This window comes from Protopterus annectens, chromosome 4.part1 (assembly GCF_019279795.1).
Source record: "Protopterus annectens isolate FY-2018-M chromosome 4.part1, PAN1.0, whole genome shotgun sequence".
Classification (NCBI taxonomy): domain Eukaryota; kingdom Metazoa; phylum Chordata; order Ceratodontiformes; family Protopteridae; genus Protopterus; species Protopterus annectens.
In genome coordinates this window covers 112921671-112942048 of record NC_056734.1, presented here as the reverse complement: position 1 = coordinate 112942048, position 20378 = coordinate 112921671, and the positions used below count along the sequence as shown (strand labels likewise).

At 39.0% G+C, this 20378-nt stretch overlaps 1 protein-coding gene across 1 annotated transcript in view; it reads left to right on the top strand.

Moving 5' to 3' along the window:
- Nucleotides 1-20378, top strand: part of LARS2 (leucyl-tRNA synthetase 2, mitochondrial) — a 1850943-nt gene that overhangs the window by 553155 nt on the left and 1277410 nt on the right. Inside the window, exon 6 of the mRNA XM_044070015.1 lies at nt 6953-7096. Within this exon, the coding sequence (XP_043925950.1) occupies nt 6953-7096 (144 nt within the window). The remainder of the gene's footprint in view (nt 1-6952; nt 7097-20378) is intronic.

The following is a 20378-nucleotide window of genomic DNA, read 5'->3' as shown; positions in this document are numbered from 1 at the left end:
TTTGCAGCTTTTCCAGTTGAGCAATTTGCTTGGATTTGTACATTTTAAAGTGGGCACTGTATTCAACGATGGGTCTGATAAGGGAAGAATACGGCAGGCAGGATGACTTCTTTGGCTCTTGAAGATATTCCCTTGGTAATTAACTGGGCCAGATGGAAGCATGATAATTAATTGAAAGAGAGTTATCCACATAAACGCACATGTCTCTTATGGTCATTTCTGTCTGCAGAGGAATACCACTTATAAAATATGTGCTGGGGGCAGCTTTTTTGCCAAATGTGTCTGCACTGCACTTTTTTGCATTTAACTTGAGACCATTTTAAGTATACGATGACTTAAAAAGTAAAACATAAGAAATCATGGTAATCTGACTAAAGATACCTTTTTACAGTATAGGGTGACACAAAGGTGATCTGTATCATTCCACACAAAAATGAGTGATATATACAGAGTCATCTTTGAACCTTCAGGAATATTATTAGGTTAAATAAAATATTACAAATATAATGTTTACTACAGATGGGTAAAATTACATTTTAATAGCCTCTTCTGTTTGTAGGATACGTGTAATCAGCAGACAGTAATAACAGCATTCTTTGTAGCTATAAGGGCCAATTCATTTACCTTCTTTGCCTTCCCTAATTTACAAGATCGAAAATATAAATAAGAATTATGCTTCTCTTCAAGGATAGGTGGTAAGCAAGTTCCAAAAATATAGTGTCTACCCCTTTAAAATTTTAGACTGTTTTCTTTAGAAGTTAAGCCTACTTCAGTGTTCAGTTGTTTTGGAGGTTGTGCACAAGAAGATCCTTAAGAGACTTAGTGGTTACCATATTAAGACCCGAGACAAGCAGCTCAAGCAGTGTGATTTTTTTTTTTTTTTTTTTTTTTAATCTTTGTAAAATCAAAATGTATTTAAATATACAGACTGTTGCTTAAGCTCTAGTCTTGGTTTTCTGACCATATACATAGGTTATATGTCATTCTGAATTTTAAATTTCAGCAGGGTGAACTGTTTGTTTAGCTTATGCATGTTGAACAGGCTGGAGTGTCTGTGTTAAAATGTTTGTACATTTTATTTTTGTCAGTAAATAAGCTTACTTTTTAAAATTGACTAGTTCAGTGTACTTTAGTTTTCTTCTACAGTTTCTTATTGACAACATTATCAACAAAACCATGGGTCAGCTTATACTATGCTACAAAGTTCTTCATTTTCTCAAACCCACTGCTCATTTTACTGTTGTTAGGAAGCAAGTATAATTCTGAAATTTGAATATAGTATTCCAGTAACTATCATTCACTGTAGTAGCAACACACACACAATTCAAAACAGGAATAAATAAAAATTGCAGATTTGTCTTACTTGCCAATCAACAAATCCATCATTGCTAGCTTCAGCAATGGGTGTGGGTTTGCGCTGTGTTACTGAAAGGGAATTATGCTACTCTCTCCAAACATCTACAACTTTGTTAATCTGTGACATTGCCCTCCATTAAGGTACAAAACTACAAATCAGACAAAAAAGCTATGCACTAAGAGATGTATATGAGGAGAACCACGCCCTCAACATGCCCAAATTCAGACCAGCAATTGGTGAAAGGGCAGTTAAAGCTGGCATCTGGCGTCAGCATTTTGGAAGCAGCTCTCAGCAGAAGTCAGGCAAGAAAGTACCACAAAAGCATTCAAAAGCAAGTTAAGAAAAGTACTTGTTGAAGGATTCAGCTCTTTTCTTTATAGCAGGAACAAGCTAGGAATAACCTCGATTCAACACTGGCCTTCTACACATTGCCCACACTGTCTTCCTCGACAGAGATAAATGTGCTGTCTGAATGTGCATTTGTTAAACAAATAATTGTATCACTGTTGCCGTTACTAAATGTTTCCCTATCCTCATTGCTCTTCGAATGACTCATTGTAAACATTGTATTATGTAATCCTGTAATTTCCTTTGTGATAATTGGTTTAATAAGTATACTCGCTTCTACTTAAATACTCAATGTAATACAGAGATTGTATTCTTTGACACTCTCCACTGAGCCCTGATTGTAGCTGAAAAGCAACTGCTAACCAGTACACCCACCCAGTTACAAAAATGTAATAAATAAATAAATTGTACCCAAATCATTATCTCAGTGAGAAAACTATTTCTGCTTTGTGTGTTTTATTTTTAATGTATGAATTTGCTTACGTCACATAGTCTAAGGGGTGAAAAGATCTATGTGTGTGCATACCGATTAAAGAAATGTAAAGTTATAAGTAGCTCTTCTCCCTGGGCCTCTTCTGAAAATGGGCTTCTACCCAGTTGGACTTTCCTGGTAATCAAATGTCAATAAATACATTTTGTGATAACTAGTAATAAACTGTGTTACTTTTGTATGATGTAGCACTGCAAACCCTCTGAGAGGTTTCACAGCTCATTTTTCAAGTGAGAGCCAACAACAATCATTTTGGCAGGTGCAGGTTAGCTGGGAGGGACTAATAATAAGTTCTCCATCAGTCTGAGGTAAAATAGGTGACATTCTTGATCTGTAAAGCTTTGTTTTGCCTTTACATATTATTTATGCTTCACAATGCTTCTTTTGTGTTGCAAACCTGTAAAATCTGTAGCTTTTTTCAGACTTAGAGCTACTGCTGAACTCTAGCTGTACTTCATATCTAATAATCCTGTGGCTAATAAAATGGCTATTTTCTTATATTGCCTTGGTGTGGTGTATTATAAAAAATAATAAACTGTAATTTGAAAATCTTTGAATGATCTTATCTCAGGCCAAATACAAGAGTTTGCTGTTTAGACTTTCCATAGGCTGCATCTTGTCTTTTGCAATGCAGGTACAGTTTAAAGTTGCATTGTTTCCTTCTTTCATTTCATAGCTGCATTTTTACCTGCATATTCTCTTAATGGTCACTACTTACAATGAAGTTGTAGAAGAGGAATGTGTTTGCTTAGCAGAAGGTGTCCCAGACTTTCCTTAGGAGTCTTTAGTGATCACAGCCCCTTGTTTGGGCTCCTGACCCCTTTCCATCATTTAAATCATGTAAAAACTGCGACATACTTTCTTTTCTTTTTGATTGCTGAAGAATCCCAGATATCCATGCTCTTTTAGAGTCTTCGCCTGTTTCCATAAGGATGAGCACTTTCTCTGCATCGTCCTATAATGTTGTGTATTGTAGAAGGTTGTAGAAGTTTAGAGAAGAACAGTGCAAAGATGCGTTTCTAAACACTTTAGAGGTGCTTAGAATCCTAGGAAGCAGTGATGCCGGAATTGTCTCAGTATAGAAACTGCACCATTTCTATCCACTTCTATTAGGAAGCAAGACTGTTCTTTCAATAAAGTCTGTTATCCTGTCCTGCAACACTCCTCATTTATTGTCGTTTTTGTTGTCAAGAGACCAGATAAGAGCACGTATGCCCAGTGACAGCTTGGTCTGCTTAAGAAGGATAGCTACTTTTGCATTCTGCTGTAGAAGGGCGTCTGTGGACATGTATGACACTGCTGATTGGTCTTGCAAGGTCACCTTTTGGGAGCACCATTTTTCAGACTTATTAATGATACTGTAACATCCATTGTTGGTGACAGGCTTTGATTTTAGTGTGCCAGTCCATGTAGGTGGCAGACTTTGAGTGAGTAGTCCCACAAGATTTGTTGTGCTAAATTTTTTTTTTCTGGAAGGAAGGAGTTTTTAACCAGACTTAGTGATTTCCTGAGGTTGTACTAACATGCCTTATTTACTTTTGTTTACTTGCATATTTACTTACTAAGCTTATGATTTATTTTCAGGGAAACCCAAAGGGGCACTTATACAGATGAGAGAAATTTGTCCAAAACACAGGGAAAAACATTCACCTGTTCTTTCTTTTAGTAAGTGCTGTGGGATCTTTTTACATCCACTTAAGCTACCTACAACTCTAGTAAGTGGGCTGTCTGGCAGTTGCTGTACAGAGTTAAGCCTCTGAGCTGTAGTTCCTGTGGTACAGAGTTTGATTCCCTGAAACCTCACTTGCATACTGTGTGACTTTGAGCAAGCCAGTTAAGGGGAAAGTACTTGGGAAACGTAGACATTTGGACTAGGCCCATCAGTGGTCTTCTGGAATACAAGTACAAATAAACCTATGAACAACCAAAACCAGTAATGGAATGGCTGGAGTGCCGATGTGAGCCCTCGGTGCTGTATTGTGCAGGCCACAAGCTAGTTGAAATGTGCAGCAATCCACTCAAAAGTGACACTTAGTTAAACTTAACCAACTATTTATTTAATGGACTCAAAAATCAAAAACATAGCACTTTCGTCCCTTAAAAAAACACTTTGGGAATTCCTCAGAGTTCATCGATGAGTCTGACATCACTTCCTTTTAAACACAGACTGCTAGCAATCAAACTAATAATTTGATTTAAATAATATAAATAATTTTGTGTTTCAATTAAAAACACCAGTACAAATTATCTCATCTTATAATATAAAGTAAAATAAAACAATGGATGAAATGCACATTTCATATAATTCTCTCCCTCAATTAAAAAAAAAATTGTAAAGGATATAGTTTCATTAATACCTGGACTCTTTGTGGCATTCAGCCTAATTTACACATCAGCTCTTTAAATTCCAACAAACTGTAAGGTTTAACAATGAAATGAATTAATTTATTGAAAGATGTACAAGGCAACGAATGTTTGTAAAGTGCATTGGTCTCTCTACTTTTAATATTGTAGATATACTCATGTATTTTCTCTCTTAACATTCTTTTAGTTTTGCCTACATAAAATCCATCACATGAAATACAACTTACCAGGTAAACTACCATCCTAGTATTGCAGTTGCATTTGCCTGGACACTTGAGAGATTTTGTTGATACCCTCCACAATTACAAATGGTCCATCGTTAGTAAATGTGCAATACTTAAAACCTCTACATTTTACCATTTTGGAGGCTGTATAACAACTTTGTGCCATGGAGTTCTTCTCCAAATAATTAATAATACTCCTGCTCCTATTATGTACTGCATTAGGTCCATTGCCCAAATTACTCCTGTATTTTTATGTAAATACCAGGTCCTAGCAGTTGTATGTAACTTTTACCAAACTGGAGGCCATAGTTTGTTTTTTTTTTTAAATTGAGAGAGAAAATTGTATGAAACGTATATTTTATCAATTGTTTTGTTTTATTTTGCGTAAGATGAGAGAATTTTTAATTGCAACACAAAATTATTTAAATCAAATTACTTAAACTGTTTGATAGTTTGATTGCTAGCAGTCTGTGTCAGACTCATTGATGAACTCCGAGGAAATCCCAAAGTGTTTTTTTAAGGGACAAAAATGCTAAGCTTTTTATGTTCTTGATTTTGAGTCCATTAAATAAATAGTTGGCTAAGTTTAACCAAGTGTTATTTTGGAGTGGCTTTTTGTACATTTCAACTAGCTTGTGGTCTGCACTATACAGCACTGAGGGCTTGCATCAGCATGCCAGCCTTTCAGTTATTACTTTCGGTTGTTTTCTTGTTTACCTGTGAAAACCATGAACAACAAGTTTCATTTTTCAATTGAAGGACAATGTTTTATGAGGGCAGCACTCGCTTATGCTGCACTGCAGTCTCATTATTGGAATATGAAGCCAAGCACCTGGCTTGAGAGTAGATTACGTAGTCTTCTGATCCTCCATGCAAGAAAGGGATATGTGCCACCGGATTCACTATGCAATTTCGAAATACTAAAATCCCGAATTTCAGTATTTCGAAATTACATAACTGAACACACAAAACACTGAAACCCTACAACTGCGAAATTCAAAATCCCGATGGTACACTACAGATACAGCACACACAAACACATACACACAACTTCCTCCCCAACTCAAATATAATATCCTACACTACAGTTAAGCAGGGGGGCCAAGCCACCCTGCACCCCTCATGTGCGGGGCTGTGCCCCCCACACCCAGTACCTATATATATTAACTTTGAGATCGCACAGTCAGACACACACAGGTTACTCACTCCCACACATTGTACACATCCTCGCACACACACATCACAGTCAAAACACACACTGATGTACAGGAAAGCCCCTAACCAACACACATACACATAGATACATACTCAAACTCTCATCTTACCATTCACACACCACAACACCAGAAGCGCTAATTCAAAATCTCCGTACTTCGGGATTTTGAATTTCGCACTTCTGGTTCATCAGTATTTCAAGACTTCGCTATTTTAATTTCAAAATACTGAAATTCGTGATTTCAATATTTCGAAATTAAATCGGGAACCTGTGCAACCTGCTGAGCCATTGATTTTGTATCATCTGTGAGATTGTTTTCTCTACCATATTCTTGCTATGTAAACCGTAAACCAGGTAACCACTTCCCAAAATTTACGTACTTTGTAAGATAGTTATTTGAGACTCATTCTGTGATGGTAGGCCCATTGACTGTGATCAACCTGCTGCTGTTAGAAAGGTACTTGAGTAGTGTACTATACCATTTGATCTCTAAAGGGGTATTAGCATGCATGGCTTTCAAGCTTCCACTTTCTAATTGTTTTATTGACCAGATTTCTTACAAGAGTTGAGATGTTCCTTATGTTTCCTTCTTTGTTGCCCTTTTTGTTTTTGCTTTGCTGAAGATACGCTGTCTAACAGATGTGGTGCAGTCTACAAACCACTTGGAATTTAATTAGTGGTGGGTGTGGTTTGGTTGGTGTGAACCTATTGGTGGATATCTCTTTGAAGGTTGTACCCAGTGTAACTGTACATGGGTAGGGCAAAGATTTTCTGTTTTCAGTAAGAAATACAAACAAACTGTTGACGCTCTTATTTTTTGTAGAATGTGTGGTTTAAATTGAAGTATACAGAACTACTTTTTGCACTCTTGTTTTTCTGTTGTGAAGAATAGTATCCAAAAGTATTTTCTGCATTCATTAACTGCAAGTTGTTGTACGTCTTCTTTTTTGTAGGCTCTGGTGAATTGGGATCCAGTGGACCAAACTGTTCTAGCAGATGAGCAAGTGGATGAAAATGGCTGTTCTTGGCGCTCTGGAGCTAAAGTGGAGCACAAGTACTTGAAACAGTGGTTTATTAAAACTACCAACTTTGCAAAGGTCTGTTTGTTTAGATTATGCATGGAAATAGAAACCGTGTATTGTGTTTCTCTGCTTGAAAAGTCTGAAAGATAGTTAAAAAAATCAAATCTGAGATGCACTATTGGCAATTAATGTTAAAAGCATGCACCACAGAGTACAATATGTTTAGGTTTTATTTCCATTCTTGATAATCATTTCAGTATTGTTTTATATTTTCTGTACTGCTGTTTGGAACTTTCAGACACATTGAGTACAGAATATTTGGATTATATAGTGCCACTGTAATGTGTTAAAGGTACAGATTGCATATATTGTTTGTTTGTGTTCTTTTCTCACTCTTACCAAAGATTTTGACAGACAAGTACAAAATGCAACATCTTGTTTCTCTCTGTATCTACTAGCACTGGTATTGTAACTTTTTATACTGGTGGTAAGAATTCTCAAAGATACTGAGTGTTAACACATGGACAATTATTTAACAGTAAAGAAAAAACAAAAATAAACCAAAACCGTTTTCCTTGTGTATTCAGTTGTTAGTAATGGTTTATTCTTAAACTTTCTGTACTGTATTAAAACATTTTGAAAGGTGTTCTGTAAGTATTTTGGGACCTTGTATGCTGCTGAGAAATTTCAGAGATACTAAATGCAGAATTTCAGGGTTCTCTACAGTTGCTATGAAGCTCATATTACAGCAGCTTAGGCTTTTATGTCCTTACTTCTTCTTTCGGCTTTTCCTGGTTAGGGGTCACCACAGTGGAACTCCGTTCCGCTAATAATTGGCAGTAGATTTTTTACGGTGCCGAGGTGCCAGCCCGATGCCCACCCTTCAATGGAGGCACGCCCATTGATGCATGTCTTTCGAATGCCACTCGACCGCCAGAAGGACATGCAGACTCCACACAGAAGGCGCTCCAGCTGAGAATCGAATGGGAGAACCTCTTGCTGTGAGATGACAATGCTACCGCTGCACCACCACGGCTTCTTTTATGTCCTTACTGAGAAGTTTAAAAACACACGCTAGCATTCTGATTTATTTTTGTTTTTTCTTTACTGTTAAAATAATTCACAGTATACACATAACACTAATAATATTTTGTTTGTTTGTTTTGCTGTGTGTGCATATTTTTCTGATTAATGTTGATCTTTCTGTAGTATGTTAGAAAAGTTAAAGTATCAAAGGTAAAGATTAAAGAATGCTGGTGTCTTGTATTGTGTGAAAAATGTCACGGATACTAAGTACAAAGCCTTGAGGTTTCATGACATCCTATTTACTGTTGTGCTACTAATGTAGCTTTTCGCTGGGAAGTAGGTGGATTTTGAGTATGAGGTGAACCTGAGGATACATTTGGTGTGATAAGGGTTCCTTTCCAATAAGTTACACATCTGTTTTATAGTAACTGTCTTTGGCAGACTGAGTGAGAAGCATAAAGAGACCGTGAGAATGAGGAGGAAAAGGGTGCCTGAATATAATGTATTGCTGACAAATAAAAAGACTTGATGTACAGATGAATGAAAAAGTCATTCATGCTTGCAGAGTCTTTTTGGCACATTTCCATTTGACAGCCATACCTCCTCATGAAAGCATGACTGGAGGTAGGTTCCTTAAAAAAGTAATCTGCCAACGAATTATGGGAGATATATGAAATGCCAAATGTGGGAAGCAAAAAAGTACTAAAATGTCCTAGTTTATATTGCAGTGAAGATGTTAACCACTGCTTGTTACTTATGATAATTTTCACATTTTTATTCACATTTTCATAACTGAGTGAGCGAGCTACATGTTCATGTGGACAGAATGTGAGACGTTATCCACTGGCGATTTTGCTAGTTGCTTATTTTTTTCAGATCACTAAATGGTATCAGCTGACTTCTTAGAAGATGATGGGAAAAACTGTCTTTGGTACTTAAGTGATATCAAGTATAGTTGATTTTATTAATTACGTAAATAGGCATTTTTTTCATATCTGTAAAGAACAAACTCACAAAAGGAATTACTTGTCATCACATGAAAGCCCAGCTATGGCTTGAGCAATGTGCTTCTGATGCTGTGCGTGAGTTGTCCATTTCACAAATATGGACTTGAATTTAGCTTAGTCCTTGCCAATATGGGACAGCTTTGCTCTCACCAGTTGTAATTTCCTTCCTGGTTAAATCAGACCAGAAATTAGTCAATTTCACCGTAAGACTGAAGCCAGGAGCTTATTCCATTACCTCAGTATTCAGAGGTTATAGTAAAGCTGATCTACTACAGCTGAGTGATGACATGACTTAATTCAAATTCTCATACCAACTTGATGACCCCACTGCTTATGCAGTTTCCTTTACCACCAGATTCTTTGCACATGTAAATAGTTGCATAGGAACAGCTTTCCCCATGATGCAACTACAATGTCACATTTAAATGTAAACCCCTAATGTAAGCAGGCTCTATAACAAAAGAAAACAGCTCATTGTATGTAAAAAATAAGTTTAATTCCTATAATGCCAAAAACCCTCTTGCTTAACAGGGAACTCCAGATCTAGATGCAAGCCAGATATGAGGTACTTAAGCTGAATGACTTTTTCAAGGAAGTTACTGGAGCAATAGATGAGGTTAGGTCAGTGCATACCACATATTTAGACCTCAGAAAGGTGTTCAACACCATCCCACACTTGAGTGTTGTAGATAAACTCTCCAAGCTAAATGTAAATCATTGGATAGCTAAATAAATGGACATTTGCTCACAAACAGAAACCAGGAAATTAGGGTGGGTTACTCTGCATCCTCCATAAAGACCTGTCACAGGCGGCGTACCACAGGGTTCCACCCATGGACCACTCCTCTTTAGCATTTAGTTCTCAAAGGTAAAAGCAAATGTTAAGGGTCTGTGGATGACTAAGTTTGCAGATGACTATAAAGTTGGTGCCATCATTAACTCCCTAGAGGACATGAAGATCATTCAAGAGGGTATTTCCAAAACAAATAGTTTGTATCAAAACCAGGGACTACAACTAAATGTCAAAAAATGTATAATAGTATCATTCAGCAAGCATGACTTCCATTGTAACTATCACATTGACATCACACCCATGAAAGTTGATCCTGTAGTTAGAGAGCTGGGATCCCTATGTAGACAATGAACTGCCCTTTGATCTCCACATATCCACTGTTGTAAGGAAGTCCATTTTTCCTGGTGTCGAGGTCAAAGGATATAATAATTCCACTGTATTCTGCACTCATCAGACCGATCATTGAATGTAATGCCCCCTTCATTATGTACCCATCCAAACATTTGGCACAGATCAAATGCCCACAACACGTTCCTATTAAGAAAATTAAGGGCCTAAATCATAAAAGCTATGCGGACCATCTCAAAGCCACAGGCTACTGAGGGGCAATCTCTGCCTCATGTGCAGAGCCTCAGAAGAACCTGTCCCGGACCTACTCCAATTTGCAAGTCTGATGCAGGGATAAACATCTGTTCAAGAGATCTCAGTCTGTGTTGCAAATAAATAGTACATGTTGGAGGGATATATATATATATATATATATATATATATATATATATATCACAGAGAATGCCACTAATTTGGAATAAGCTTCCTCTACACATTAAATGAGGTACTTATCTTATACTGTTCAAACATAATCTGGATGAATGGATGGATAACTACAGATTCATCCTTGTTTGGCACTGTTGTCATGGATAGGGTCAGTATGTACTGACCACATTTGGGATTCATTGGAAGATGCACCTTAGTTAAATATGTCATAGTGCAGACACTGTCATTTACTATGTTTTGCAGTTGCTCAGTAGTAAATGCAAATTTTTGAGCAGAATTACACACTTATGGTGGCAGTCCACTTTAACACAGTAACTGTTTTTTCCTTTTCTTTAGATAGTGTGGGTGGACACCTTTACTTTTATGTACTCCCTAATTGTGAATGAGGTCCTGATGTTAAAACCACTTTGTGTCTTGTTTGGTTCTAAACTAAAAACACATTGTGCCATTGATTGTAACACCTAACACTCCTGTTGTGTTTTGCAGTGGTAAGTTAGTGTTTGCAACATTGTGTCTTTCTTGCATCCGTACACCACCTGCATCTTATTATCACCTCTCTTATTTTCCTGTTGACCTCACATAAGACAAGACTCCTCCCTAACAACCACCTGCTGTTCTACCAGCAATATTATACTGACAACTCTAACCTTTTTCATCCATATGCATTTGCACACCAAAAACACTCCTAGAACATTACAGATATTAATAACTATTCTTCTCCCATCACACTGTGATAGTCTATCTACTACAGTTAGCTTCCCTCCCTTTTCTAACCCAGGCAACTATGTACCCACCCACAGCTATCTAAGCTTCTTTACCAGTTACAGCCTTATATATAATCACCAACCCACAGCCCACTTCCCCGATAACATCTTGTATATGAACCTTCTCAAGCCTACTTACATAAAAGAAAAATAACCAATAGACAATGTATAAGAACTAAAACTAAAATCAAATGGAGTGTCTTCCTTCATCAACCCATATCAATCATACAACTCAGTAGAGGTATTCATCCCAACCTGGGCCCACCACACACTGTAAAACCTACCCCTAAACCCACATTTAACAATAGTTCAATGCTACATCAACAGTAAAACAACACTGGCCTTACATGATTTAACTAAAAAAATAGAAGTATTAACAAGAAACTAAGAGACCTTCATGCCTTTATATCCCACCACAGCGCAGACATCCTGGTCATTGTTGAAACTTGGCTGAAACACAAAATAAATGGTAATGAAATTTTTCATCTAATGTACAATATCCTTAGGGCATACTGTAAACCTAAAGAAAGCTCAGCTATCCCTCTATTAGCACACGGATCTACTTTAAAATACCAAAATGCTGACTTGCAGAACATCGAGACAAAAACCACGAAACTACATTAACATCACAGTAGTTTTTCACAGCATAAGTAAACACTTGGCCAATAGTACATAAAAAAAAGCAAACTGAGGCAAATAAAACCCACCCATCTGAAGGACTTCACCCCCACACCCCTTCCTAACTAAATATACCAACTTCGAGATCACACTACAGTGGAGAAAAGAGCAAAGTTCACCATGTTGGTCAACTGCCTCTTTTCGCGGTGAAAAATTATGGTGATGTGAACATTCGGTAATGTAAAATTTCATGGTTTCCGTCTCAATGTTCTGCAAGTTGATGTTATGGCATTTCGGTATTTTAAAGCAGACCCCAGCACTTGCTCTTTTTAAGAATGCAGAAATATTATCACTTTTCCCAAACTAAATCAGTACAAGAGTTTGTGCATAATAACCCTGTACATATGACCAGTAAATAACGTCTGCACAGCTGAAGATGTATTATTATGGTATCAAACAATATTAAACAAAGAAACAATTATCCTAGGAGACCTAAACATAGGCTGATCCCATATTACAGGCAAAAATCCCGCCAACAGTATTAACTTGTATAACTTCTCACAACTAATTTGTCATCCTACTAGATATAATAAACCTTCAAATAAAGCATCTGTATTAGACTGGATACTCAGTTCAAACTGAAACAACATTTCAAATATTGATACATTAAAAGCCTTAGTGAACATCTCCCCACCTTTGCAGATAGACTGTCTTCCCATGTAAAAAAGCAGCACCACTATAAAGAAGTCCAGAAAATAACAAATGCACACACAGAAGTTCTTGTCTCAACTTTAAAAAGTTACAGCTGGAACAAACTAAAATCTCTTCTGCTAGATGAAGCCACTCTGGAATTGGAGAGAGTCTTTATGAAAATACTAAATAAATATGCCCCCATCAGAAAAAGAGTCAAGGACAATCCTTCCCCATAACTACTTCAAAAATCCAGAAAACTCATGAAAAAAGGGCAAAGCATGGAAAACTTGACATACTGTAAAAACCCAAGAAAACCTTCAGCAACATAAACACTAAAGAAGTGTTACTAAACAAAACATAAAACTTGACCAAAACAATACTGCCATAAATCACAAAAAAAAATAAACTATCAAAACATCCAAAATCTTTTGATCATCCATTTGAAATCAGTTAAACCCAAGCTGTAGCTCTCAGCCAAATCCCTAATCAGTCCCCGTCTGCCATAGCCAAGAATTTAAAAACTAATTTTCTACAGACAGTAACTGCTTTAATTCATTCTAATTTAACCACCTCCAACTCACTACTCCTACAGGAATCCCAAACATACTTAATTCAGTTCTCCTTTAAGTCATGTCCAGCCTCTGTTATAGGTTCATAGGTGTGTATTGGCTAATGGCCCTGGAGCCTTTACAAGCCTAGTGCATAGGATCACCCTGGCATCGTGCCACTCAACCTTAGTTCCCAGTGCCTCTGTCGAGTAGAGCCACTGGAATGATCCCCGGGGTGAATTTTCTATTTCCCATCCACTCATCAAGATTTCTGTTGAAGAGGGCCAGTGAGATGCTCTGTTTGACATGTATGGGAAGTGTATTCCATATCATGGGCAGTCTCTGGGTTATGAACCTGTCCTTCCAGCACGTTCTGTTGATTGTGGTAATAAGGTTGAGGTCTCTGGAGTGTTTGGTGTGGAGGGATTTGGATTTCTTTAGATGTAGCATTTTTAACAGAGCTGGGTCAGACTTGGCTTTGTAAGTTTACGGAGATATTTCTTTATACAGCAAGCTTTTTTTTTTTTTTTTAGCTGCAAAATAGCATTTAAATTGGATTGTTTTTGAAAACAGCTGCAGGGACTCCTGCTAATTCAGTCTTTCTGCCACTAGCAAAGTGGATGGCTGACCCTGACACAAGATGCTAGATGGCAAATTCAGTAGGTGCTGATAGTGAGGAAGTGAAGTACTGGCATTCAGAAATGAATTATGATGCTGCATTCCTGGTTACAATGAAGCTCTGAAGCACTCTGTGTTTGGCAATGTAACAGTAGTAAGTCACCTGTTACATTTGCAGCAAGCAGTTTGCTACAGTTAAATTGAAAAGAGATTTTTTTTTTTTTTTTTGGTCCTTAACTTTCAGAAGGCCTTTTGCGTTGATTGGGACTCCAGTCAGGGGAACTGCACAAGGTAGCAGAAAGGTTCATAAGTTCACAGGTAACTACTAGCCCACTGATTTGTGAGAATGTTTAGAAACCAAGCCATACATTTCCACAAGATTTTTAGCCCTTATACTTTAAGAAGGAATAAGCCAGACAAAAGCAGAACATCTACATTTGTTAAATTGAAAAGAGATTTTTTTTTGGGTTCTTAACTTTCAGAAGACCTTTTGAGTATAAAGAAATATCTCTTTAAACTTGAAACTACAACTCTGATTACGTACAACTTCCTTCCAGAATATCTAATCTACGAATGACAGTTGATGTCATCTCCATTCCAGTATCTGTGCTCATAAATAGAACCATATGGGAATGTCAAGTTTCTACCATATGTTAAAAGGCATTCATACTTCCTGTACATAAGAGAGGACCCTTAAATCATTACTCCAATTACAGGAACATTGCCATACCCCACCTCTAATCCAAGCTCCTAGAAAAGTGTATTCATGCGCAACTGCTGAACTACAGATCCACTAACAGCCTACTGTCCCCCAACCCAACATGGCTTTCATTTTCACCACAGCACTGCCAAAGCTCTACTCAAATTTGCAGAAGTGGTGAATAAAAATAAAAACTTGGGAAATCTGATATCCTCCCTCTTCCTGGGTTTGTCAAAAGTGTTTGACAACTTATCCCATACTAAATTACTACAAAAATTCTTTTATCTAGGGCTGTCACATACTTCTCATTCACGGTCCAATAGTTTCCATACTGATAGGTATCAAGTAGTAAAATGACAAAATGATGATTCATCTTTTTAAGTTATTAACATAAGTGCAACACAAGGCCCTATACTCAGAAGCCTATTAACACTTTCTTAAATGACATTCACTCTGCGCCAAGCATGCCACCTTAATTCAATAAGCTGATGACTCCACACTGATCTGCGCTACCCCTAATATGCCCAATTTTCCAAGAACCATCCTTCTCCATAGAAACCTGAAACATAGAAACAACTCAGAACTCCTACTCATGCAGATTTATTACAAACGCACATTTAAAATAAGACTTAAGCAATTCCTAAAACATTCTTGGTTGTGCTGATGTGTATCACCTGGATGACATTATTACAGAATTTCTCTTTTTTTTCCCTGTCCCTGCACAAACCTAGCCCCCTGACCAGATGGCAACCCTTTTCTTCCCTTGCCCCTTCCTCCTTTCTCTATACCCGTTTCCTCACTATCCTACTTCTGCCAAGTAGCTTATTTTGACATGTTCCAGGCATGTCTTTCATCTCCTTCAGTATTGGTGGTGACCTTTATAAGAACTGTTCTACGCATGTCCTCTAGCCGGTTAATATTTGATGAATGTATGATTTCATGTCATTTAAAATTTGATGAATGTATGATTTCTTGTTATTTTAATATTGGTTGTACTTTCTTCTTTGTATTACTTTAACTATGATGGTATTACTGCATTGTAATGTAGATATGGAGCTCTTCTCCCCTAGCCTTTGTTGAAAAGGGGATGTCATGCCCAGTCAGACTTTCCTGGTAAAAAAAAAAAAAAATAAAACAAATGTAGATGTTTTGCTTTTATCTGGCTTATTTCTTCTTAAAGTATAAGGGCTAAAAACCTTGTGGAGATGTATGGCTTGGCTTCTAAACATTCTCACAAATCAGTGGCCTAGTAGTTACCTGTGAACTTATGAACCTTTCTGCTACCTTGTGCAGTTCACCTGACTGGAGCCCCCATCAACTCAGAAGGTCTTCTGAAAGTTAAGGACCAAAAAAAAAAATAAAAAAAATCTCTTTTCTATTTAACTGTAGTAAACTACTTGCTGCTAATGTAACAAGTGACTTACTACTGTTACATTGCCAAACACAGAGTGCTTCAGAGCTTCATTGTAACCAGAAATGCAGCATCATCATTCATTTCTGAATGCCAGTACCGCACTTCCTCACTATCAGCATCTACTGAATTTGCCATCTAGCACCTTGTGTCAGGGTCAGCCACCCCCTTTGCCAATGGCACAAATATTGAATTATCAGGAATCCCTGCAGCTGTTTCCTAGGTTTTCAAAAACAATCTAATTTAAATGCTATTTTGCAGCTAAAAAAAAGGCAAAGCTTGCTGTATTACATTTTAAACATGACGAAACATAAACCAGAATCTTTTACTGAAGAAAGGTTGCAGACGTTCTGCCCACAGTTTCTTAAAGTAAGCAGTAGTTCTGTTGTTTTCCTTTGAATGACTGTGACACAATCACTCAGAAAGTATCTGGTCAGTCTGTACCGACTGAGAATATTTTACACCCAAAATCCCACTGCACAAATTGAAGTAAGCATTATTATACGGGATCGCGCCCCCTCTGTGTCCTTCCCAATGAGGTAAGCTCTCCACGTTTCCAGACTTATATATGTGATTCCCTTGGTTGCACGAAAGTTGGGAAAAGTGAAACTTTGAGAACAGTGCACAATGGAGTAATAAAACAGCAATCCCGCAATGCTTGTCTATCCCTGATATGATCTGCATTTAAAAGTAGTTACGACCTGTTGTATTTAGGAAGTTATAATCTGACCATTTGGTCATCAGTCACATATAAGTAAGCTGTAATTTTTATACTAAGATCTTACATGAATGTATGTGGATTATATTCTCATCATTTTAGCCAAAAAAACAAATTTAATTCAGTATTTCTACCCTTTCAGATAATTTTGGGTTAGAACAAAAAAAGAATATTAGTAACTACTTAAAGTGCTCTGAGAGATTAATATAATGTAGAACATGAAGATAAGATAAAAATATAAAATGCTTTCACTTCTCCTTTAATACTTAAGGAAGTGATGGAGGAGGAGGTGGCCAAAAATGACTCTTAGAAATACATTGACACTGGCTGTCCTCTGGCTGTTTACATACTTCTTTGCTTACAAAGTAAAGCTACAAAAATGATTCACTAAGAACTGAACATTTAAGCATGACCTTTGCTAATACAGTTTGCAGTGCAGTAAAATTAAAGTAATACAGAAAGCATTAAAACATGACCTTTACTGTAAAAGAGAGTATAACAGAAGTACAAATGTTTTGTTGCTGATTCTGTCTCTTGTATAAACCACACAAATTATAACAAGGCTATATCATAGAATAGAGGAAACATATAGAATGTACAACAGACAATAGTGCATAAAAGTTCTTTGTAGGAAGATGCTTTAATTGTGCCAGCAAATAGGAGGGCAAAATGTAGACCGCATAGAAAGCATTTCAGATAATATGCTGCATTTTTTACCAGGAATGAGGATATTGCCTGCTTTGTAAACTCATTTAGGAGACGAAGAGTCAGTAGATCCATGTATTATTGCTGTCTCAATATTTAAATTGGTGTTAATCTCTGTGCCATTATACCGGTTCATCAGGTAATAACTAGCTTCAATTTTGTGTTTTGCATTTTGTTTTGGTTTAAAGAATCAGTAAGTTATGCTGAAAGATGCCAGTAAAAATCATAGCTACATCATTATGCCCTTTTCAATACCCAGAGGCAAAATCACTTCTAACAGGAAGTAAATATGATCAGAAAAACAGGCTAAGAGACTGCAGAACTTTAAACTGCATTCTAATGAAGGTATCTCAAAAGGAAATCAATGGGAACTTGTGTGTTACTCAAAGATCCTGATTTAAGTGAACGTATGATCTGAAGTAGTTTACTTCATTTGATCTTCAACCTGTGGGTCCTCGGATCCATATCAGATCTGGCATGGCCACATTTTCTAGCTACAGCTCCAAGCTCCGTGTTCCTCCCCCTACCCATAATCCTCCCAGTCTCCCTTCTGCATTCAGATCTCATTTGCCGCCATAGTGTTAGCAACGTGGTCCAAGCTCCATAGTTGGTATTTAGGTAAAATGGTCAAAAACCTTTGACTTTTCTGTTCTCTAAACCTTTCCTGTACTATCATGGGTTTCTTCGTAGCTGTCACTCCTCTTGTAGGCTTTTCTTTCCTCCCTTTTCCTTAGAGTGTATATGTGCATGTATGTTTGCTTCGATCCTGTGTTTTGGCAAGGTGGATGCCCCAAAACCTGGGTTTAAAAGATGCACAGAGTGTGGCCATAAGCTTTCACCGGCGGATGGTCACACTCTGTGTGTGGTTTGTTTGGGGGTGGCTCACCTCCAATCCCCCTGTCCTGTTTGCGCTGGGTTTAACCTCAGAGCTCGGACAGGTGGGACAAACTAATTGTGAAAGGCCTATTGCCCTCCACATCTGGGAAGGACGTCCCACCTTCACCAGCTAAAGCAGCATCTGCTGCTGCTGCTTCTTCCCCTTCCTTGGCCTCAGGGACTTGCCCTCCCACCAAGAGGTCCAGGGAAGGGGATAAGGTCAAGAAAGACCGGCCCCGTAAGTGCTTCCCTGACCACTTGTTTGAGGCCTGCCCTCTGCCGAAGACCAAGTCTGTTTCCTGCCCTGCTTCCCCTCGTCTCAGATCCCCGAGGTTTCCCCCAAGCCTGAGGTCTTGATCAGCCGGTCACCCAGTAGGCCATCTCCTCACCGGCTATCCCGACCCACTTCGGCAGCATCCTCCCATTCCACCAGGAGCCTTTCCAAAGCTGAGATGGACAAGATGATGCAGAGATTTATCTGCACTAAAATCCAGATGGGGGTCTTGCCAGGCCCTTCTCCCACTGGAGCAGGTACCCTCCAACCAGTTTTCAGACCTATTACTCCTTTTCCGATCTGACCCACGGTTTCAGAGCTGTTGGATCCAAGGATGGTCTGAGTTGAGGGGTCAGTGCCGATGTTACCCTGTACCTCGATGCCGGCCAGTGCCCTGAGTGTGTCGGATCCTACTAGATCGGACCCGAGCTCTTCGAGCCATAGCCTCAGGGTCGTATCCGAGGGGGTGCTCTTTGCTCCAAGCTTGTTGGAGAGGAGCACTCCCCTCGGCATCTCAGCTCCTAGAGGCTCGGCTCTGACTCCCCGGTTGGAACGGTCTCCACAAGTTCAGCCCAGGAAATCCGTTCTCCCTCTGCATTCAGTGTGGTGAAGAGGGTTCTCGCAGGGTCAAGGCCTCTGACTATCTCGACTTTGGAGTCCGCCCAGATGCCCCTGGCCGTGAGTGCAGGTCCGACCATCTTGCCGTCTTATGGACAGCCTGTAGCCATATTGCCCAAGGATGTTCCGGTCTTGGAATAACTCGCTTGCAAGGTCTCTCCAGAGAGGGAATAATTCGCTTGCAAGGTCTCTCCAGAGAGTCCCCCTGAGGAACTCCCATGCAAGCGTACATGCAAAAGGAGGCAGTTGAACTCTCCTCCAGAGTCTTTCACGGAAGACACGGACTTGGATGAAGGGGAAGGTTCCCCAAGATCACCCCCTGAGGATGTCTCTTTTGGAGACATCATGAAGATCCTCTGCCAAAGGGGGGTGGTCTGCCCCAAAACCAACCTCCAAGCGAGTCTGTGTTCCTGGAGACATTCAGCTAGGGCCCATCTACCTTTTGGGTGTCCCCTCCTGCTGATCCACTCATGGATCTGATAACATCTAAGGCATGGAAGGAGCCGGGCACCATAGAGCCGATACCTAAACACCGGGAGAAGGTCTTGAGCCCCCCTGCTGATAAACTTCACTGGCATAAGGGGTCCCCTATAGATGCGATGATGGTGGCGGCTGCCACCAAGAAGGAACTCGCCCTGAAGAAATAAAAATAAAAGAATAAGCAGCTAATCTTGTGCTTCCTGACTTCAATTTTTTTGGGGAATTCCACAGTCCACCAGCCTGACCGAGAGTCGGGGACGCTGGACCACTTTGGGAAGCCAGTCTATGCTTTAGCGACCTTCTGCGTGAGGGTGCTGAACTACATGGCACACTTTATTCGACTCCAGAGAGACCTGGTCAAGGAAGTCACTGAGTCAACCGTGGGGTCCATGTCGGCAGGGGACAGGAAGAAGTTTGCACAAATTGGCACCCTCAAATCTGTAGCCAAAACATCCATGCATTTGCTCTCCCATGTCACTGAGGGAGCCGCATGGGCAGCAGACTCAGACGTTGCCTTTCGGCGCCACACCTGGCTCCACTTATGTCAATTCTCGGAGCCCTTCAAGGCGTCTTTCACCAAAGCGCCTTATGATGGTTCTTTCCTCTTTGGGAAGACAATCAGAAAGACAGTCCACTTCTCTCCACCTCAGAGGTCCTTTTCCAAGAACCAGCACGGTCAGAAGAAGATGTGGTTCTGCAAATTTCAGGCATTTTTCCGGGACGCTCAGGACTCA